Source organism: Pipistrellus kuhlii, unplaced genomic scaffold, assembly GCF_014108245.1.
Source record: "Pipistrellus kuhlii isolate mPipKuh1 unplaced genomic scaffold, mPipKuh1.p scaffold_m20_p_7, whole genome shotgun sequence".
NCBI lineage: Eukaryota > Metazoa > Chordata > Mammalia > Chiroptera > Vespertilionidae > Pipistrellus > Pipistrellus kuhlii.
In genome coordinates this window covers 16,759,737-16,779,124 of record NW_023425573.1, presented here as the reverse complement: position 1 = coordinate 16,779,124, position 19,388 = coordinate 16,759,737, and the positions used below count along the sequence as shown (strand labels likewise).

The following is a 19,388-nucleotide window of genomic DNA, read 5'->3' as shown; positions in this document are numbered from 1 at the left end:
CTCCCTCCCCCGTCCGATAGTCCCAGCCCAAACCTCACGCCCACGTGTGGAGACTGTGGCTGTGCTCGCATATTTAGGGACTGGGATGTGTAGTGGTTTCCTGTCCTAACTGGCCAGTAGGAATGGGGAAGGGAAGTACCCAATGGGTGGCAAAGGTTAGCTACGCAAGTACCTTGGTAACTAGGTATCCAACTATTTGAGATTTTAGGTTAAACCAAGACAGTTCTTTCTTCTACTTCACAGTCAGCGTCACCTCAACTTGAAGAATAGGCTTGAGCAAATGCAGTGTGTTCTGTAAAGTTGACATTTTGCATTGTTTCATGGAAAAAGTTGTAAAGAAGGTAACTTGCAGTTAACATTCAATCTCTCTCCCCCCCCACACCCAAAGACAGGTAATTATATGCTGTAGAAGACTGAAAACTGTCCTCACCCCAATATAAGGCCACTGACTCCCTAAATAAATGAAGGCCAGTAAAAAAGTAAAAGCAACTTAATTCATCTGGGACTTTTGGGGGGAAAATACAACTAAAATGTTACTTACCTGATTTTAAAAATTAAGAAAATTACCAAGCTTTATCCAGAAATATTTTTCAAATGAAACTGAATATGCAAAACCTGTCGGGTCCATCAGAGGGAGAAAGAGAAGGAAGGAAGCCAGGTGGTGTGTGGCACAGGAGCCCGAGAGCCTTGTGCCAAGGACCGGCGCCAGCGGCGAGGAGGGAGGGAGGCTGCATCGGTTGTGAGTGTTAGGGAACCACCGTCACCCTCTGCCCTTCCTTGGGTTGTGTGTCACCCACTGTCTCATTTCTTAAGAGGCTGGAGAGCCGGTTCACCGCTGTGGCCAGTCTTCCCCTCCGTCACCCCAAGAGCAGGAACACGTGGGAAGGGCAGGGTCGCCCTCCTGCCCGGGCGCTGGCCCCGGGTCCCATCTTCACCAGGGAAGGTGAACAGTCCATTCCTTGGGGTCGATCTTGCTCCTACGATGTGTGCTTGTACCCTAATTGGGGTTGCAGTTATCTCCAGACCCCTGAGACTCACTGCGATTCTGAATTCATAGGAACGTAATTTCTGTAGCAAAGGCTAGGGGGATGGGTGCTACAAACCTGCATTTCCTTTGGACTTTTTATGGAGAGAGATCCCTGGAGCTTTTCCCGGAGTCCCAGCTCAGGGACCTTGAGGAGCCTCCCTTGTCTGTCAGCCAGGACTTTCCATCCGGAGCGCTTGGGTCTGTTCCGGAGCGCTTGGGTCTGTTCTTGGGTCTGTTCTCTGTCAGCCAGGACTTTCCGTCCGGAGCGCTTGGGTCTGTTCTCGGAGCGCTTGGGTCTGTTCTTGGGTCTGTTCTCTGTCAGCCAGGACTTTCCGTCCGGAGCGCTTGGGTCTGTTCCCTGTCCTCCTGCTCCCCAAGGCTGCCTCCCAGGCCCTCCTGTGTACTCCTCCCACTAATGGTCACTGTCACATGGCTCAGCTGGCACGGATGACCCTTCCCTGCCCCTGAGCCCGGAGGGGCAGGACCGCGCTGTCCGGGCGCCTCACGCCCTGTTCTGTGTGCTGCCTGCAGGTGGAACAACACGCCCATGGACGAGGCGCTGCACTTCGGCCACCACGACGTGTTCAAGATCCTGCAGGAGTACCAGGGCCAGTACACGCCGCAGGGCGACGCCGACGACGGGAAGGAGAACCAGACCGTGCACAAGAACCTCGACGGCCTCCTGTGACGCCGGAGCCCGGCCCGGCCCCTTACCCGTGTCACCGTGGACGTGGTCACGGAACACGTGTGTCTCTGCCTGGCGGTGTGTCTCCTGCAGCGTGGGTCAGCTCAGTGCTACTGGCAGTCTCTCCGTTGCACGCCCAGGACAAACCTGATCTCTCTGGGGACAAAACAGAAGTAAAACCTCCTCCCTCCACAATGTGAGCGCTGTGGCCTGGTGCGCTGTAGAGTCCGATGCAGAAGTAGTCCCAGTGCTGGCTTAGCTGTGAGGTCCTCATGATTCTTGTGTGTGTTCTGTGGACTCTCGGTCTTATGCATCAATAGAAATTAAGCTGTTATCTCCACGGCCTGTCCGCAGGGGCCAGGCTGCCTGTAGAACCGCATAGTGCGATTTCCAGGACTTCCTGTAGAGACTAGTCTGAGCGTTTGAACAACTGCGTGCACTCATGGTTGTGTGTTTAAGATTTCTCCCCTCCCCCCAGCTTCACGATGTGACTTTAATAATTACCATAGTTAACAGTGTTTAGTAGGATAGACCAATTCTGATCAGACTTTATCAGGGAATCTGTTGAAGATACGTTTGGTGACCAAAAATGTGTCGATGTAGCTACACTACTTTTGGAAATTTTTCCTTTTTCTATGTCCCCTTTGCCCAGCCTCTTCCCAGGCGCGGCCACATGCCTCTGGGCCCTTCAGCTGGGAAAGGGGGTGTGGCATGCCCCTCCCCACGTTCCCAGTGAGTCAGAAGACTCCGCCAGATCTGGCATCTGAGCTGTAAGGAGGCTGTCTGTCTGTAGACCAACCAGATAACTGAGTACGAATTGGCCGGGGATGTGCTGCTGCGGCTCTTTAGGAAGCAGTCAGCGTCCAGAGTCCCGAGGGAACCGCTGCGGAGGTGCGTTCCGTGGGTCCACCAGGGCCCTCAGCCCCCTCTCCTCCCTGGCAGACCCCCGGCGGCTGCTGCGTTCAGAACAAGGCCAGTTAGTTGTAAATGGAGCTGCAGCAATTTCGGGGAGGGAATTGCACATACACTGTATCAGACCTCAGAGGTGAAGGCGTATGTTAGTGAGACTATCTTGATAGTAAGCGCACACACACCCCCGTCTTCTTTGAAGCCGTTGAGAAATGAGCAGAAACCTCCCCCACAGACAAGCTGGTGTTCACATTACACAGCAAATCCTTCCCCTTTCCTACGGGCCACACGCTGCCTCCGAGCTGCCCGCTGCCTCACGGCCCGCCGACCCCGCTAGCGGCCTCCAGCGTTTCCCCTTTTGCTTTCATCTAAGTCCGTGGCTCGCCGTGGCCGTGGCCGTGGCCGTGGCCGTGGAGGACCGAGCCGCCGGGCACCAGCCCGGCCTGGGTCTGTGGGAACGAGGCGGAGGAGGCCGGGAGCAGCGTTGCCCCGGGAAGCCCCCCCTCCACCCCTGACCCCACTCCAGGGTCCCGGCTCGGAGCAGCGCTGTGTGCTCGGGGCCCTCGGACGCTCACGTGGCGGAAGCGTCACCGATGGCCGGGGCGCCCTGCTTTAAAGGAAAGAGCCCTCGCTGTCATTTCCGATTAGGACTCTGTAAAGGCTTTGTGATTTCGCGCTGTGTGCCCTTCCTACCACGAGGTCATGTCCGCCGCAGCGGCTCCCGCTGGGGCCGCTGGCCGGAGGCTGACAGCCGCGAGTACCTTCGGTGTCACTGCTGTGGGTGCCGCCAGTGGATGCCGCCTGGAGACCCCGAAGGTCTCTGCGGAGCGCTCCGGCGGTTTCTCACGCTTTGTACTCCCTGCTGTGCGGCTCTGGTCTGTGCTCTCACCGCCCCACACTGCCCCTGTCCCCCAACCGGGGAGCGGGCGAGCGGTTGGCCGCGGGGGCTGCTGTCTGTCTGGCCGGGCCTGGGTGCCTGTGTGTTGGGTTTAGCTCCTCCGGGGATTGCTCAGCTCTGAATGTATTTGCCGCCAGGACCTCCCTCGGAACCTAATCGGAACACTGCAATGTTGTTCGTGTTCTGAAATCGGGAAGTGTTTATTTTAAGTGAAATCTAAAATAAACTGGGTAGTGTTGCTTTCCACCGCGTAATAAATACATGTATCCAAAAAACCTGTGACTGAAGTTTTTGAAAAATCAGCCCCGGGTTCTCCACCAGCCCCGGGGTGGGCAGGCCCCGGGCCCGGTGTGGGTGCAGCCACCGGGATGGTGCGGTGAGCACCAGTGTGGACTCCATCTCTGAAGCAAGGGGCGGGGGCCGGGTGGTCCGCTCTCACCTGCTGACCTGCTGACCTCACAGTAACGCAGACAGACGGCAGGCGAGCAGCTCAGGAGTGTGCCAGGCGGTACTCAAACCAAAGGCTGTGTGTGTGTGTGGGGGGGGGGGGGGGGCAGGTGGGAGTACACAGTTTCAGACGGAAAGGACGGGCTGAGGAAACGTCTTGGGAAGGCATGTGTATTTTCAGATGGGAAGGTGAGAGAAGGAAGTCAGCTATTCAAAGGGGCAGAGACGGGTTGTTTTGTTCTGTTCCAGAGCCTGACCGCTGCCCCCTCTGACCGCTGTCCTCTCTGATGCTGCCCCCTCTGTCCGCTGTCCCCTCTGACCGCTGTCCCCTCTGACCGCTGCCCCCTCTGTCCTCTGCCCCCTCTGTCCTCTGTCCTCTCTGACCGCTGCCCCCCCTGACCGCTGCCCCCTCTGACCGCTGTCCCCTCTGACCGCTGTCCTCTCTGATGCTGCCCCCTCTGTCCTCTGTCCCCTCTGTCCTCTGTCCCCTCTGTCCCCTGTCCTCTCTGACCGCTGCCCCCTCTGACCGCTGTCCCCTCTGACCGCTGTCCTCTCTGATGCTGCCCCCTCTGTCCTCTGTCCCCTCTGTCCTCTGTCCCCTCTGTCTGCTGTCCCCTCTGACCGCTGTCCCCTCTGACCGCTGTCCCCTCTGACCGCTGCCCCCTCTGACCACTGTCCTCTCTGATGCTGCCCGGACCGCCTCACCTGCACAGTGGCTGAGGGAGCAAACACTGAGGAAGACGACGCTGTTAATCTGACTTAAAGCGGCAGTGGGACCCTTTTTCCTGGGTTATGGGCTCGATCCCCAGTAAGGGGCCTGCAGGAAACAGCTGATCAATGATTCTCATCACTGATGTGTCTCTCCCTCCCTCTCTCTTCCTCTCTGAGTTAAATAAAATATGTATTTTAAAAAATTAGCCTGCTCACCCCTCATATATTGGCAGGGCCAGACCGAAGGGCCTAATACAGCCCACAGGGCAGACATTCCCCTCCCCGTTTTACAGGACTGATCATTCCCTGGCTGGTTTAGCTCAGTGGATAGAGTGTCAACCTGGGGACTAAAGGGTCCCAGGTTCGATTCCAGCTAAAGGCACATGCCGGGGTTGTGGGCTCAATACCCAGTCGGGGATGTGCAGGAGGCAGCTGATCAATGATTCTCTCTCATCACTGATGTTTCTATCTCCTCCCTTCCTCTCTGAAATCAGTAAAGAAATGTTGAAAAAAAATAAAATAAAGGACTGATCATTTTCTATGAAAAACAGCAGCAGCAAGAAGAAAAAAAGTAAAATAAACTTACCCAGATCTCTGACCCCACCCCCAAAAAGAGAAATATATTTTTAAGTTTAATCATAAGTTTAAAAAAAATGATAAAACACCCAAACTACTAATGCTAGTAACTGTTAAGATCTTCACCCGAATGCTATAAAGGGACCAGCACTAGCATTTAATGCTTCCTGAAGAGCCGACAGCCTCTTGGCCAGGGCCGTGCCAGGAGCCACCCAGACGCTCACAGGGAGAGCGCACGCCTGAGGGGAACACCAGCAGCGAGAAAGAAGTCTGTTCCTTTATCATTTCCATTGGCCAAGTCCATGCACAACCAGCCCGGCTGCTGCCCCTCAGGTGTGAAGGGGGAGGCGGCCTGGCTGCTGCTCAGGACAAAGGACAAGTGCACACGGCCTTGGGGCGATGGGAGGCGTGGGCTTTAATTCAGAACAGACATCCAACAAACCTCACCCCCCCCCCCCCCCCCCCCCCCCCAAAGCACAGCCCTGCTCAGGGTACAGTGACACGGTGACGGCGGGAGCAGACGCAGCTGCAAGGACACCTGAAGAACCGTGTCAAACCCGACCCCCACACATGATTTCTGTGTCAGACAGAACAAAGGAAGGAAAAAAGGCATGTAACATAATACACGTCACACACTACCACCAGTCAAAACGGGTCTGGGAAGCATGACAGACGATGGGACCTTTTGCTTCAAAGGCCTTTGTCGGAGAAACACTTTATCAGCGAAAAGAAGCCATTCTCAATCGGTTACACAGGGTGAGCGCTCACGTGATTTGATTTCTCGGAGTACCTCTGGTTAATGGTTGGCCAGCTACTATTCTTTCTTTCTCAACTTGAAAATGTAATGACTAGGAGACTAAATGCCAGTGAGTAACAATAGAGAGAAGCTGACCCATTGAAGGAACATGAACTGAGTTTCTGAGTTCGTCTACACCTGCGATCACTCTCAGCCTTGGACAGAGTACCAGGGTCTGGGAACAGCTGTTCCCCGGACAGAGCTAACGGCAGCGGTGATGGAGGCCGTGTCTTCAGCTGTAGACACTCATGTTGGGACAGAAAGCACGACTCCCGGGTGTGGAAATGTGCTGTCTCGACTGGTATTAGCCAGAATCAGAACCGTGACAGAAGAGCGAGTCCCCCGAGAGAGAGCATTTGTCTTTGGCTGCACGTGGCTGGTGTGGGAGTTACAGTAAAATGCAGAACACGGCCGCTCTTCCCTGCCCAGGGTCAGGGTGGCCCCTCTGCCAGGAGGTGGTGTGATTCTAGAGATACATAGCTTTGAATGCTTCATAGGGAAGCCGGGGAAATTTCCAGCCTGTTTCAGGCAGAGAAAACAAACACGAATTCTCCGGCAGAATCCCCTGGTGAGCAGTTGCTGGGTGCTGCTGGCGTCTCCGCCTCCCACTCTCACCCTGGCAGTCCTCACTGCCTTCACCTGAACCCCGCTCGCTCCGTGGGGAGGGCCTCTCCGTTACCTTTAATTGGACGCAGCAGCCTGCAGGGAACAGGTGTTTCTGAATTAGGGGAATCTGCTCACTAATAGGCTGCCGCACACTGTGGCCTTTCTTCCCTTCCCTAGAAGCAGGACGCCAAGGACAGAGCAGGAGGGAGCAGCAGGTGCGAAGGATGGGTGTCAGCGGAGATGAGCAGGCGCCTGCCTATACAGCATTCATCTGCGGAGAGAGGACACAGGTCGTTGAGTGACAGCTCTGGTCCAGGGCAGGCTCAGAGTTCACACAGCCCGTCTGTTACCAAAGAGCAGGAAGCCGATTCCAACAGCACCTGACGTGGAACAGAGGCTGTCAGCCCGGCTCCCTCCCCAGGACTCACTGAGGCCCTTTCCACCCCCTAAGCCCGTGGTCGGCAAACTGCAGTTCGAGAGCCACATGCGGCTCTTTGGCCCCTTGAGTGTGGCTCTTCCACAAAATAACAGGTGCGCGCACGTACAGTGCTACTGAAACTTCGTGGCCCATGCGCAGGTCAGTCTATTTTGAAGAAGTGGCGTTAGAAGTGAAGATGTCAGTCACATGTGGCTCTCGAGCCGCGGTTTGCCGACCACTGCCCTAAGCTGATGGATTAGCGCTCTGCAGCCTGCTGGTTTAGCCAGGCCACCCCTCCGGGCTGCAAAGCTTTCAGCTATTATGCAACTAGCAAACCTGCTCCTGCAGAACCAGGAGGGATGTGCCTCCATGGAGCTCGGCAGGAATGAGACTGCCTCTCAGGTGGAGAACAGCAGTGCTTCCTATTCACTGCTTGAAGAGGGCACCTGGCAGGCGGGCGTGCTCACTCAGAGGGCACCTGCCCCCTGCCAGCCTGGGCTCTCCTGCTGGCACCTAGTGAGCCACTGAGCATCCTACACAGACCGGCCTGCACGAGGGGTGTGCAGCCCGAAATGAAACGCCCATTCTTTTCGGTCCCAGTGCTCACTAGGGGTGGCCCCTGGTGATGGGCAAACTACGGAGGTGGAGCAGCGAGTGCTAGGAGGACGGGGCTCAGGACACAAGCTGCAGGGGTGAAGGAAGAGCCCTTTGAGCTACGGGTAACGTGCCGGTGCCTGGGGGAGGGGCAGGGAAGGCAGGGCGTGCTCCGGAGGGAAGGCGCCAGGACAATGATTTGGGGTGAAAAGCACCATGTTCTGTGCGGCTGATGCTCCAGCTACAGTAGCTGGGGTAGACTTTGGGGGAGGAGAGGGCGGGAGAGGCAGCCCGGGCTGTATTGCCCGTCCCTCAGCAGCTGTGACAGGCGTGTTCGTAGCCTCTGCATCTCAGTGCCCCCACACCCCTCAGGAGCTAAGGCAGATGGGTGCTCGAGGGCGAAACTGGACAGAGACTGCTGCATGGCAGACGGACAACAGCCACAGTGACTAACGGTCCCTCTATGGCCACATCAGCTCTAACCCAAGGCCTGGGGGAGAGAGGTTTTCTGGCGCCGAGGAGAGTTTATTGGACAGGAAATCCAGGAGAGACATGCACGTTGTCCTGTAGGTGCTGTTCCCGGGACAACCTCCGGGGTCTGCGGGCTCCTGCTCCTGAGGGGCACAGGCATCGCCCGGGCCACCTCCACCTGAGCCACCCCCGCCCCCTACCTGCACCCATAGCTGCTGCCTTCAGCCCTGGGACCAGCTCTGGGAGTTATTCCATCTCAGAGCAGGTGCCGTATCCCAGGAGTGGATGCTGCTGGGAACCGCGGGCCCGGTGAGGACAGACCATCGGACACAGACAAGACGGTCTCCTCAGCCAGGATGAACCCAGCGTGTCTAGACAGTGTGCTCGCACTCGGGCCTCTCAGCTCCGTAAGTCCTTCCTCTCCACCTGTAATCGGGGATGTGTGGGCGTGCGTGCACAGGAGCGTAGCAGGGTCATTTATTCTACATGGACTGTGACCCTGAAATGAAGGAAACCATCTGAAATGGACGGGATGGCTACAGGGACATCTCAGCGTTATGTAGAGGTGTCCATTGCTCTCCCAGGATCGCTCAGAGCATGGAGAATGCACTCGCACTGCACACAGATGGAGGGAACTCATCCACCTTACTCCCTCGGGGCCAAGGGAGTAACAGAAATGACAGAACTCCGATGTCCAGCCCCCAGCACAGCCTCTCATCCAGGCCCACGGCCCCTCCCACATGGCGCTTCCCACAGAGCCCATCCACAGCAGATCAGATGCCCCGCCAGCTCCTCCAGGCACGGCTTCGAGTGGAGCAAGGATGCTGTCCGTGGGAGGCGTTGGGGACGGTGGACAAGGGCAGGCTCTCACACCCCTAGATTCACATACCCACCTCACTCACTGTTCCACCTTATCAAGTCACCCAGACTTGGGGGTGCTTTTCCACACCCACAGAAATGGGAGTAATAGTAATACCAGCTCAGGAGGCAGCGTGAAGGCCGTGTGATTATCTGTGGGTGCCTAGCATACAGCCAGTGCCGGAGGAGTGTGAGGACCGAGGTGTGACCTGCGGGTGCCTGCACACAGCCAGTGCCGGAGGAGTGTGAGGACCGAGGTGTGACCTGCGGGTGCCTGCACACAGCCAGTGCTGGAGGAGTGTGAGGACCGAGGTGTGACCTGCGGATGCCTGCACACAGCCAGTGCTGGAGGAGTGTCGCCTGTGGCTGTGTGAGGCCAGGCCACATGCTCAGGACAATAGAAGCGGAGAAAGGCAGCTGTGTTTTGGTCCCACTGGCCTATCTCACATGCTCTCTTTTCCCCTAAATGTATGTCTATTGATTCCAGAGAGGAAGGGACAGAGAGAGGGAAACATCAATGTGAGAGAATCATGGATAGGCTGCCTCCTGCACACCCCACTGGGGAATGAGCCTGCAACCCGGGCATATGCCCTGACCGGGAATGGAACTGTGACCTCTTGGTTCATAGGTGGCCGCTGGCCATGGGCCGGCTCACATGTCCTGAATAGGCTTTCTATTTCTGCCTCCTTCGCTGACACTTTCCCCAGGACCAGGGGGACACTGACGGAGGATGTGACCTTAACGGAGAGGTGTCCACAGGAACAGGCTGCTGGCTTTCACTACCCAGGCTTTTTTCTTAATGACGGTTAGACATTTTGTCAGCAATCAGGAAGCAGAAGAAAGGCCGGTCTGAGGGTTTTAGCCTGTGCTGCCTCAGGTGAGGACGAAAGATGAAGAGAAAGTGACATACCGAAACTTACCTGGAACCAGGTATTCCTGATGTTTTATAAATGCATTCTCTGCGCGCATGGACCTGGGCTCTAAGGGTGTGACTGGGACCCTGAGGGTGTGACCTGGGCCCTGACGATGTGACTGGAACCCTGAGGGGGAACCTGGAACCCTGAGGGGGTGCCTGGGACCCTGAGGGTGTGACCTGGGACCCTGGGCCCTGAGTGTGTGACTGGGGCCCTGAAGGGGTGACTGGGACCCTGTGAGGGTACCTGGGACCTTAAGGGTGTGACCTGGGACCCTGAGGGGGTACCTGGGACCCTGGGCCCTGAGTGTTAGACTGGGACCCTGAAGGGGTGACTGGGACCCTGAGGGTGTGACTAGGACCCTGAGGGTGTGACTGGGACCCTGAGGGTGTGACTGGGACCCTGAAGGTGTAACTGGGGCCCTGCCTGCATGAACCTGGGCCTGGAATGTGTACAGAGCAGAGCCCATGCAACCTCCCTCCCACGATGCAGCTGGTCCACAGGTCCCTGGAGATGCAGAAAGGCCGGTAAGCACAAAGGATGTTTGGAAGGCTCGTGAAACACTTCTTTCACAACGAGCGGGAATGGCTTCGTGTGGAAAAGCTTAAAACTAAACGGCGTCAGCAAAGACCCAGCCAACCAAAAACATTGGGAGGATTTCAGGCTGATGAGCAGATTACACGTCTGACAGACCGGAAAGAGGGAAACGCCCTCCTCCGCAGGAAGAGGCCCCGGAGCCGACCCCACAAACTGCTTCCCTCCGGGCCCAGGTGCCAGCAGTTTGCACCAGTCCCAGCCGGGAGCCGGGAGCAGGGCTCCCTGCAGCCGCCACGTCTCTCATCAGCGCTGTCGTTTCCACCCGCTAGCCCCCCTAAAAGTAACAGCTCCCACCCCGAAGCAGCAGGCCCCAGGTAAGCCGGGTCAGAGGGTCCGAGCCCCTGGATGCAGGGACATCGCCAGCGGACAGCCTCAAAGGGCGAGGGGCTCGGGCCTCTGAAATGCCTCCAGTTTTGGGAGGTGCCGCCACCAGGGTAGAAACCCTGGGGCGCCAAGGCTTGTTCGGGCACAGCTGCTCTGCCAGGCTCCGCCTGACCCCCTGCAGCCGCTCCAGGTCTGCTGGGGCGAGGGGCCCGCCCTGCCCAGGAAGCCCCCAGCCCGGGGGGTGGACACTCACCATGCTGTCGAATTCCACGGGGCCCACGATCCGGGACACCTCGTCAAACTCCTCCGGAGACATGGGGAGCAGGTTGTCTGTGGTCTGCAGTCGGGAAGGGTGCCTGCACCGGGAGAGGGAGGAGGGTTAGCGCTGGGCGAGGAAAGCGGGTCTCTGCCGGCACCTGTCGTCTGCCTGTGACTGCACGATGGCAGGAAGTGGGCACACTTGCAGAGCGCACTTTAAGAAGTGCAGGCCCCGGGAGGCTGCGGCCCCTGCGGCCGCTGCCTGGCCGTGCGGGCGCGGGCGTGGGCGCGGGCGCGGGCGCGGGCGCCGCCCGGCTCGGGCACATGGAGGCGGTGGGAGTCCCTCTTCCCTACCTTGCGGAGTGAGTGCAGAGGAAGCTGATCCCGAGATTTTTACGTGAAGGCTACTCCGTGCGCCCCACGGCGCTCAGGCCAAACTACTGACCGTGACTTTTCCCATTTTTTGTCTGCCTTTTATGAAACGAAAGGACAAAATAAAAGCAGGTGGAAGAAATGTATCTCAACCATCCCGGTGGCCTTTTCCAGATCGAAAAGAACTCCTTTCCCACTCTGGTCGGTTTTCGTTCATTTTATTCACATTTTTTCAAAGTCCCTGGGGAGAATTTATATCCTCTAAATACAACTTTGGGTGCTTTTTTGATTTTTTTGTTTGTTTGTTTTTTATATAAAGGCAGTAAAATGCGGAGGCGGTGACACTGGGCCGCTAACTGGGGTCTTCCCATCGGGTTGAGTGCGGCGGCGGCAACAAGGACAAGGAAAGCAAACGCGAATGTCTTCCACGGCCCGGCCGGGGCAGCCGCGCTCTCCTGCCACTTACACTTCAGACACGGAAATCAGCTCCGTCTTGATGTAACCCGTCCCTTTGGGGCCGTCGACTTCCATGGGCTCTGCTGCTGGAAGGAGCACAGAGGACACGCCATTAGCAGGGCCACGCGCACAGGCACGCCTCTCTCACCAAATGTTACTTTGGGCCCTGGCCGGTTGCTCGGTGATTAGAGCACCGATCCAAGGACTAAAGGGTCACAGGTTCGAGTCCGGTCAACCTCGGTTGCAAGGCTCAATCCCCGGGCCCAGTCGGGGCCTGTGCACGAGGCAACCAATCCGTGTGTCTCTCTCACAGCAATGTTTCTCTCTCTGTCTCCTCCTTCCCTTCCACTCTCTAAAAAATTCAAGGGAAAAGATATCACCAGATGAGGATGAACAACAACAAAAAGTGACTACTTTTTCTCAAGAGTCAGATACGGGAATCCCGTCACCTTAGGGGGCCTGAGCTAGGCTGAGCGGTTTCTCTTTCCGAGGCTCGGAACCCTGCAGGAGCTGAGCCTGGCTCTGCAGCCGGCCTGGCTGGCGTAACCACACAGTTGGCCAGGCGAGGGAGGGCGACTCCTCCCGGAGGAACTGCGGACACTGAGGTTCAGGCTCTGGAAAGCACACAGCTTTGCAGGCCTGTTCCCAGCCAGAGGAGCCTGACTGGCGTTCCCAGTGCCAGGCAGGGAGGACGGGGAGCAGGAGGCCCGTGCTCAACGCCAGGTCTGCTCGTCACAACAGTCACTGTTCACAACACGCCTCCTCCTCCTGACTGGGCCACCCCATGAACTCCAGCACTTCTCCTGGGCCTCAGTTTACCCGATTTTAACAGGAGCAGGCTGGAATAAATCAGCTGGCCATAGCGGTATAACTTTTACCCTTTCCATGAGGAAAAGTGATAACATAACAGATATGCAAAATGAGAAAAGTGATAACATAGATATGCAAAACCCCTCTAGAACAGAAGTCGTTTACACTCATTTCTCAGTAGCTATTTCAGGCCGACTAATGCAGGAGGGTCAGCTGCGCTGAGGGGGTGCCATGTTTCCAAAGCCCGCTCTGAGCAATCCGAAAGGCAGTGGCCATCTGACGGCTCAGTGTGGGGGTTAGGATTGTGCCGAGAGGGAGGCAAGGGCCCAAGGGCATCTGAGCCTGTGATGGTGATGAGGTGAGAACACGGGCACTCACCTTCCTTGGGCCTGGAGTAATACTTCCCAAAGGCATGGTCTTTGTCGATGTTGGGGTACAGGTACTTGAGGGGGTTCTCTGGAATATTCTCAGCGGCCATGACCTTGTAGTTGCGAATGATATCAGGGAACGTCACCGCAGAGAGCTCTTTCTTCGTGTAGGGCTCCACCGCATGGAAATTCGGCTCTGAAGAGAAGAAAACCCAGGTGAGTCCCATGGGACAGCCCAGCACAACGGAGACGCAGAGCACGGCGGAGTCGAGGGATCGGAGGCACCGAGAACCAATCACAGCCTCAGGGTTGCCACGCAGACGGTGCAGTAAGTCGATTACAATCCTTTTATAAACAGGGGAAAGCGGGCAGTCATTACTACCAACAGCACCGTGTTTGCCAACACAGCTGTAAGGCTCCCCTACCCTGCCCTTCTCTGCCATTCAGCCTTTCCCCCAAAACGAGCATTTCTCAGTCATGGGTTCATTCGTTAAACAGAATCCCAATGTAACAAATGTCAACTTGCATCTGTCCCGTCTGATGGCAGGTGGAGGGCGGCACCCAGGCCCGGACCCATCTTAGAAAGCCTGTCTGCACCTGTGCCCCCCCACCCTCCGCGTCTTGCCCGCCCCCCCTGCACCTTGCCTGCCCCTGCACCTGTGCCTGCCCCGCAGCCTTCCCCTGCCAAGACCTGGCTGCCAGGGCAACAAGGAACCACAGACACTCATGCGATGGACTGTCCTGCCTGAGGTGGCTGGGTGAGGACGGCTCCTGGTTTTGTGTCGCAGCTGGCTGTTCGCAGGACTGTGTGGCGGGAGGGCAGGGCAGGGCAGGGCAGGGCTTACCGCCTCCGTTCTGCGCCCGCTCCACCCACGTGAAGGTGATGGCGCCCTCGCGGCAGCTCTCGCTGAAGCGCAGCAGGAAGGTGCCCGGCTGCTGGTCCTTGAGCAGCGCCCGCTCGCGCTCCTTGCTGATGAAGCCCACGATGCACCTGGCGGGAGGGCACGGCGTTCGGTCAGTCCTGGTTTTAATCTTCATGCAACTTCCTAAGGAGGCCGCTGGGCCCTGACGAACAGCTGACAGGGGGCAGGCTACTCAGAGGCTTTAACCCACAGCCAGGAAGGACTCCTGTGATGTCTGCGGAAGTCCAAAAAGGATCGCCAACACGGGCCAGCAGGGGCTCTAGGTGAGCAGTTAATACTTGTTGGCCCGCCCGCGTGGCTCAGTGGTTGATGGTTGGTTGACCTATGAACCTGGAGGTCGCGGTTCAATTCCTGGTTGGGGCACATGCCCGGGTGCAGGCTAGATCCCCAGTGTGGGGTGTGCAGGAGGCAGCCGATCCACGATTCTCTCTCCTCATGGATGATTCTCTCTCTCTCTCCCTTCCTCTGACATCAATAAAACGTATTTAAAAAATAATAATAAAAGTGTTTTCTTCCTTCCTTGGGGCAACAGGGTGGGTGCTCAATAGACGTAGGAAGGGCACTCAGCGCACAGAGTCATCTCTGAGGAACCCCCCTCCCCCAGCCCTGAGGGACGCTGGAAGCCCCGTTTCTGTGAGACGTCACAGGTCTCAGCACCGGGCCAGGCCTGGGCCAGCCGCACAGCCCGGAGTGTGCTGAATGCAGGTGTCAACACCACGTCTGCCAAGGCCCTTACCCATCATTCCAGAGGGAGAGCAGGTGCTTTTTGATGAGTTCAAGGATGCTTTCAATCCAAAGCCAGAAAGGAAAATTTTTATCATTTATATTTTCCTGCAGGTAAACAAGGACACACATTAGGAACAAGGAATCCAAGTATTGGTGACTTCCCGTGCCTCCTCGCCTCCCACCAGGCTGGACTCTGCAGAGGCGGCCCAGTGACCACGGCCTGCACGGTCCCATACACAGCAGCCCCCATTCCTGGTCCTGACGCCCAGCTCTGCCTTTCCTGGGCCGCCTCCGCTTCCCTCTCCAAACAGGAGCACTGGCCAGGGAATGACCTCCAGGGAATCAGAACAAAAGGCCAAGGAATGACCTCCGGGGAATCAGAACAAAAGGCCAGGGATAAACTCCGGGGAATCAGAACAAAAGCTACCCTTGCACCGGACAGACCAGCAGCAAGTAGCAAGCTCGAAGAGGCAGTGAGCAGGTAGCAGTCTGGTGACTTCAGGGGTCTGATCATTCCCTCCGGCTGGGGGCTGGTCCCTCAGTTTGAGGAGGCTGGAGATTGAGGATGCTGGGGGTTGAGGTGGCTGGGGCCTGAGGAGGCTGGGGGCTGAGGTGGCTGGAGGCTGAGGTGGCTGGGGGCTGAGGTGGCTGGGGGCTGAGGAGGCTGGAGATTGAGGAGGCTGGGGGCTGAGGTGGCTGGGGTCTGAGGAGGCTGGGGGCTGAGGTGGCTGGGGGCTGAGGTGACTGGGGGTTGAGGTGACTGGGGGCTGAGGAGGCTGGGGGTTGAGGTGGCTGGGGGCTGAGGTGGCTGGGGGTTGAGGTGACTGGGGGCTGAGGAGGCTGGGGGTTGAGGTGGCTGGGGGTTGTGCTGGTTGGGGGAGCTCATCTGGCACCAACCCACCCCCCAGCACAGTTCTCACGGATGGCTAACACGCTGCCAAAGGGGCCATGCGAGCAAACAAGACTGGCCTGGGATGTGAGAGAATGTTATCACCCGCAGGCACTTCCTGTCTGACTCGCTGGGAGGCCAACCTCGGTGCCAAGGAAAGTAAACGCTGTGCTCGGGGCCCACGGGGAGAGGAACGAGCCAAAATAAGCTCCCGGCGGACTGCCCTCGGAGAGACTCGGACCTCGCAAGGCTGCGGACAGGGAGCGTAAACCGTAAACACGGACAGGGCCCACCTTGCAGAACCTCGTCCACGGGATGAGGCCGTCAGGGCCGGCGCCAGGGCCTGAGGGATGAAAAAGCTTTGTCAGCAAACAGGTCAGTGCCGGAGCTTTGGCGGGGCTGGTGGCCCGGCTCATGTTCGCCCTCAAAGGAGCCACGCTGGCACAGGAAGGCTGTGTGCTCATGGCTGCTCTCCGATACCGCTTTCTGCAGAAGCCGCCGTATGTCCCTCCCTGGGCCCTATCCTCCCACGGCTTCCTCTCCAGTGACCTAAACAGAATTGGTTTAAAAATGCAACTAAGGCCGAGATCACCGTAGGCCACCTACTGAATAAACACTTGACTTTATAAGCTTCTTTTAGGTCTTAATTAGGCATTTCCCTCACCCCTTCTCCAAACAGGACATGGGCTAGGGCAGTGGTCGGCAAACCGCGGCTCACACGAGCTACATGCGGCTCTTTGGTCCCTTGAGTGTGGCTCTTCCACAAAATACCACGGCCTGAGTGAGTCTCTTTTGAAGAAATGGCGTTAGAAGAAGTTTAAGTTTAAAATTTTGGTTCTCAAAAGAAATTTCAATTGTTGTACTGTTGATATTTGGCTCTGTTGACTAATGAGTTTGCCGACCACTGGGCTAGGGAGTTCGATGTAAATCATGAGTCTTATATTTTTGTTGATTTCAGAGAGGAAGGGAGAGGGAGAGACAGACAGAAACATTGATGATGAGAGAGAATCACTGATCGGCCGCCTCCTGCATGCTGCCTAATGAGGATTGAGCCCTCAACGCAGTATTGTGCCCTTGACTGGAATCGAGCCCAGAACCCTTCAGTCCAAAGGCTGATGCTCTATCGAATGAGGCAGAAGTCCAGGGAGCGGAAAGGGAGGGGAAGGAGGCCTCGGGGCTACTAGCTACACAAATAGAACCACAAATGGCCCGGCTGGTGTGGCTTGGGGGTTGAGCATAGACCCATGAACCGGGAGGTCACGGCTTGATGCCTGGTAAGGCACATGCCCAGTGTGGCGTGTGCAAGAGGCAGCTGATAGGTGCTTCTCTCCCTTCCTCTCTGAAGTCAATGAAAACACACATATATTTTAAAAGAGAGAATCACAAATAAGCCATTACAGAGAGAAATATATCTTTCTTAAGTCTCACCAACTAAGAAGAAATACGGGAACTTTCTACTTTGATTCAGCGGCACCAGCAGCTGCATGGCCAAGAGGAGGCGCTGCAGCGAGCCTTGTGTTCCGGGGAGCCCGGGGCATTTGCAGTGAGAGCAGCACTGCTGGGCCAGGAGCGCGTCCACAGCGATGCTGCCGTGAATTCGTAAAGAAACCGTGTGCACACCCGCCCACTGACGGCCTGAGACCAGTGGCCTTCGACTTGCTGAGAGTGGGAGACTCGTTCACCAGGGCACTGGCCACCGGAAGAGGTCCATCTGCTGGGGGGACCTGCCCCGGCAGGCGAAGCTCTTCGTCAGGGGGTCCTGATGTGGGCAATGGGCAGGGCCCCCTACTGGCCGCTGAGACCGGTGCCCAGGATGTGCTGTGCACGGGCCCCAGCCCTATTCGCATGTGGCGGAGATTTGGTTTTCTTTCCAAGGTGAAAAAGACTTGACCTCTCTCTTTGGAACTTGTTTTAGCCACAGGAATATACTTTTCATGATGCAAAAGCATCTTTCTCTTAGGACCGCTGCTCAGCAGTGCCACCGAGATCGTGGGAAACAGGCCACCCAGCCCTCTGGCCGGCCTGTCTCCTGAGCTTTTCACTGGAAAGCCATTTCCCCCTCCTCCCCTTGACCGGGAGAGGGGGGGGGGGGGAAGAGGAGGGCATGGACAGAGGGACGTGCATACCTAGCAGCTTCTCGCCCAGCATGGCAAGCTGGTCCCCGTTGAGGCCTCTCTTGGTGACGGAGGAGAACTGCCAGCTCAGCACCTCCGAGAGCTGCGCCCAGCGTGCACAGGGTGGGTTCAGGAAGAAGGACAGGTTCTGGGGAGAAGACACCCACGTGAGCGGCTCCCCGAGAGCCACGGCCGCAGGCCAGACACCCAGCACAGCCGGCTTCCGTGACCGCCCACGGCGGACGGAGAAACGGGGCCGATGCGCATGGCCTGCAGCTTCCCACCTGTGAACCCAGTGCTCCCTGAATGGACGTCGCTCGGAAATGGAGACCCACGTGCTTCTGCGCTCACTCGGGGCCGTGCGTGCACCGCGGCTGACAGATGTGTCACCCACAGCACGCTTCCCATTGAGGTCAGACCCCCCCGCCCAGTTCACCTCTCAGAGTTTCGGTCCTTCCCAGGTCAGGCACAGCCAGCACTCGGCCTCTGTGCCATTCTGGGGCCTCACTGTCTAAATGTGAAAGTGCTGCCTCGGGAGCGTGCTGCCCGGTGGGCGGCGCTCAGGCCGAGGCTCAGTGCTGCTGGGTCACCAGTTCGTAGGTCACCATAGACAGATCATCTACGAACTGGTGACGAGAGCTTATAACCGAGGCTTGTAGGAGCCTAACCCCCTTCTTTGGGCTCAGTATTTGCTAAACCAGTTTTCACGGTGCCTGCAGGTGCTCACGGTGCCTGAGGGACTGGAGTACGTGAACAACTAGAATCAGTCATCGGGGAGTGTGCGCACTCTAACAATGAGGTTGCTTAGTAGATGCATCCATTTTAAAGAAGTAACAATAGAGGCCTCATCCACAGTAAGTTATAACAGACCACCGACTGCCCGGCTTCGTCAAACCCAAGGGAAGTCATTCAAAACATTCAAAACACGGCCACAAGCCACTTCCCCAGAATCCCTCCAGGCCCCTGGCCGGGGCCCTGGCGGCTCTTTTGGAGCCACGGGAGCTAAAGCAGGGGGTGTGGGTGCCGGGGTGAAAGCAGACGTGTGTGCACGTACCCTGGGCTCCGTCACCAGCATGTTGTACCACAGGATGGAGGCCCAGCCGCTGGGGAGCTGGCTGACGTTGGAGATCACCACGACAGGCAGGGAGGTCGTCTGCAAGAGGACAGAGACCAGGAAGCTGTCTGAGTGACAGCAACACCGCTGTAGACCTCTGCGCAGCCTCAGGCCTGAGCCAGGGATTCTCGGTAAATCACACCGATGTTACACTTCAAAATTAAAATGTCAAGTTATGTTCTTTAGCTCATAGTTCAATTTGTGTGTGTTTTTCTTAAGGTTGCCATTTTTTAAAAGTTGCCTTGAGACGGGGTGGAGGGGGGCGCAGGGAGAGAAAGAGAGAACATTGATTGGTCGTCTCTCACACATACCCCAACTGAGACTCGAACCCAGGATCCTTCAGTACACAGGGCTGATACTCCAACCAACTGAGCCATACTGCCCAGGGCTTAGTTTGTTTTGGTTTATCTTTCAGTTAGGACATACGTCTCAGTGCTTCACATAAAAACTAACATTGACGAGCTCAACTGAAACAATTTGCTTACAGACTTTGAAGGGTAGTTCAATTTAGCTATCTTCATGAATCA

General features: G+C 57.0%; 2 protein-coding genes and 1 long non-coding RNA gene across 6 annotated transcripts in view; 1 reads left to right on the top strand and 2 right to left on the bottom strand.

The window, feature by feature from the left end:
* The window catches only part of GLS (glutaminase), a 61,536-nt gene extending 59,629 nt beyond the window's left edge, over positions 1-1,907 (top strand). For all 3 annotated transcript variants that reach the window (XM_045575285.1, XM_036422111.2, XM_045575287.1), the window contains one exon: positions 1,559-1,907. In XM_045575285.1, coding sequence (XP_045431241.1) covers positions 1,559-1,715 — 157 coding nt within the window. In that variant the 3' untranslated portion in view covers positions 1,716-1,907. The remainder of the gene's footprint in view (positions 1-1,558) is intronic.
* On the bottom strand, positions 102-5,076 carry LOC123651619. The gene is made up of 2 exons (XR_006740447.1): positions 4,087-5,076; positions 102-3,969 (listed from the first exon to the last, which is right to left on the bottom strand). It is a non-coding gene; the product is annotated as an uncharacterized LOC123651619 (long non-coding RNA).
* Positions 5,077-5,952: 876 nt separating this feature from the next.
* The window catches only part of STAT1 (signal transducer and activator of transcription 1), a 32,578-nt gene continuing 19,142 nt past the window's right edge, over positions 5,953-19,388 (bottom strand). The window contains exons 16-24 of one of the 2 annotated variants that reach the window (XM_036421621.2): positions 18,802-18,900; positions 17,760-17,895; positions 15,927-15,976; positions 14,755-14,849; positions 13,941-14,086; positions 13,106-13,291; positions 11,928-12,003; positions 11,085-11,187; positions 5,953-6,926 (exon numbers count right to left, since the gene is read on the bottom strand). In XM_036421621.2, the coding sequence (XP_036277514.1) occupies positions 6,912-6,926; positions 11,085-11,187; positions 11,928-12,003; positions 13,106-13,291; positions 13,941-14,086; positions 14,755-14,849; positions 15,927-15,976; positions 17,760-17,895; positions 18,802-18,900 (906 nt within the window). In that variant the 3' untranslated portion in view covers positions 5,953-6,911. The remainder of the gene's footprint in view (positions 6,927-11,084; positions 11,188-11,927; positions 12,004-13,105; positions 13,292-13,940; positions 14,087-14,754; positions 14,850-15,926; positions 15,977-17,759; positions 17,896-18,801; positions 18,901-19,388) is intronic. The other variant, XM_045575284.1, reaches the window with a different exon arrangement.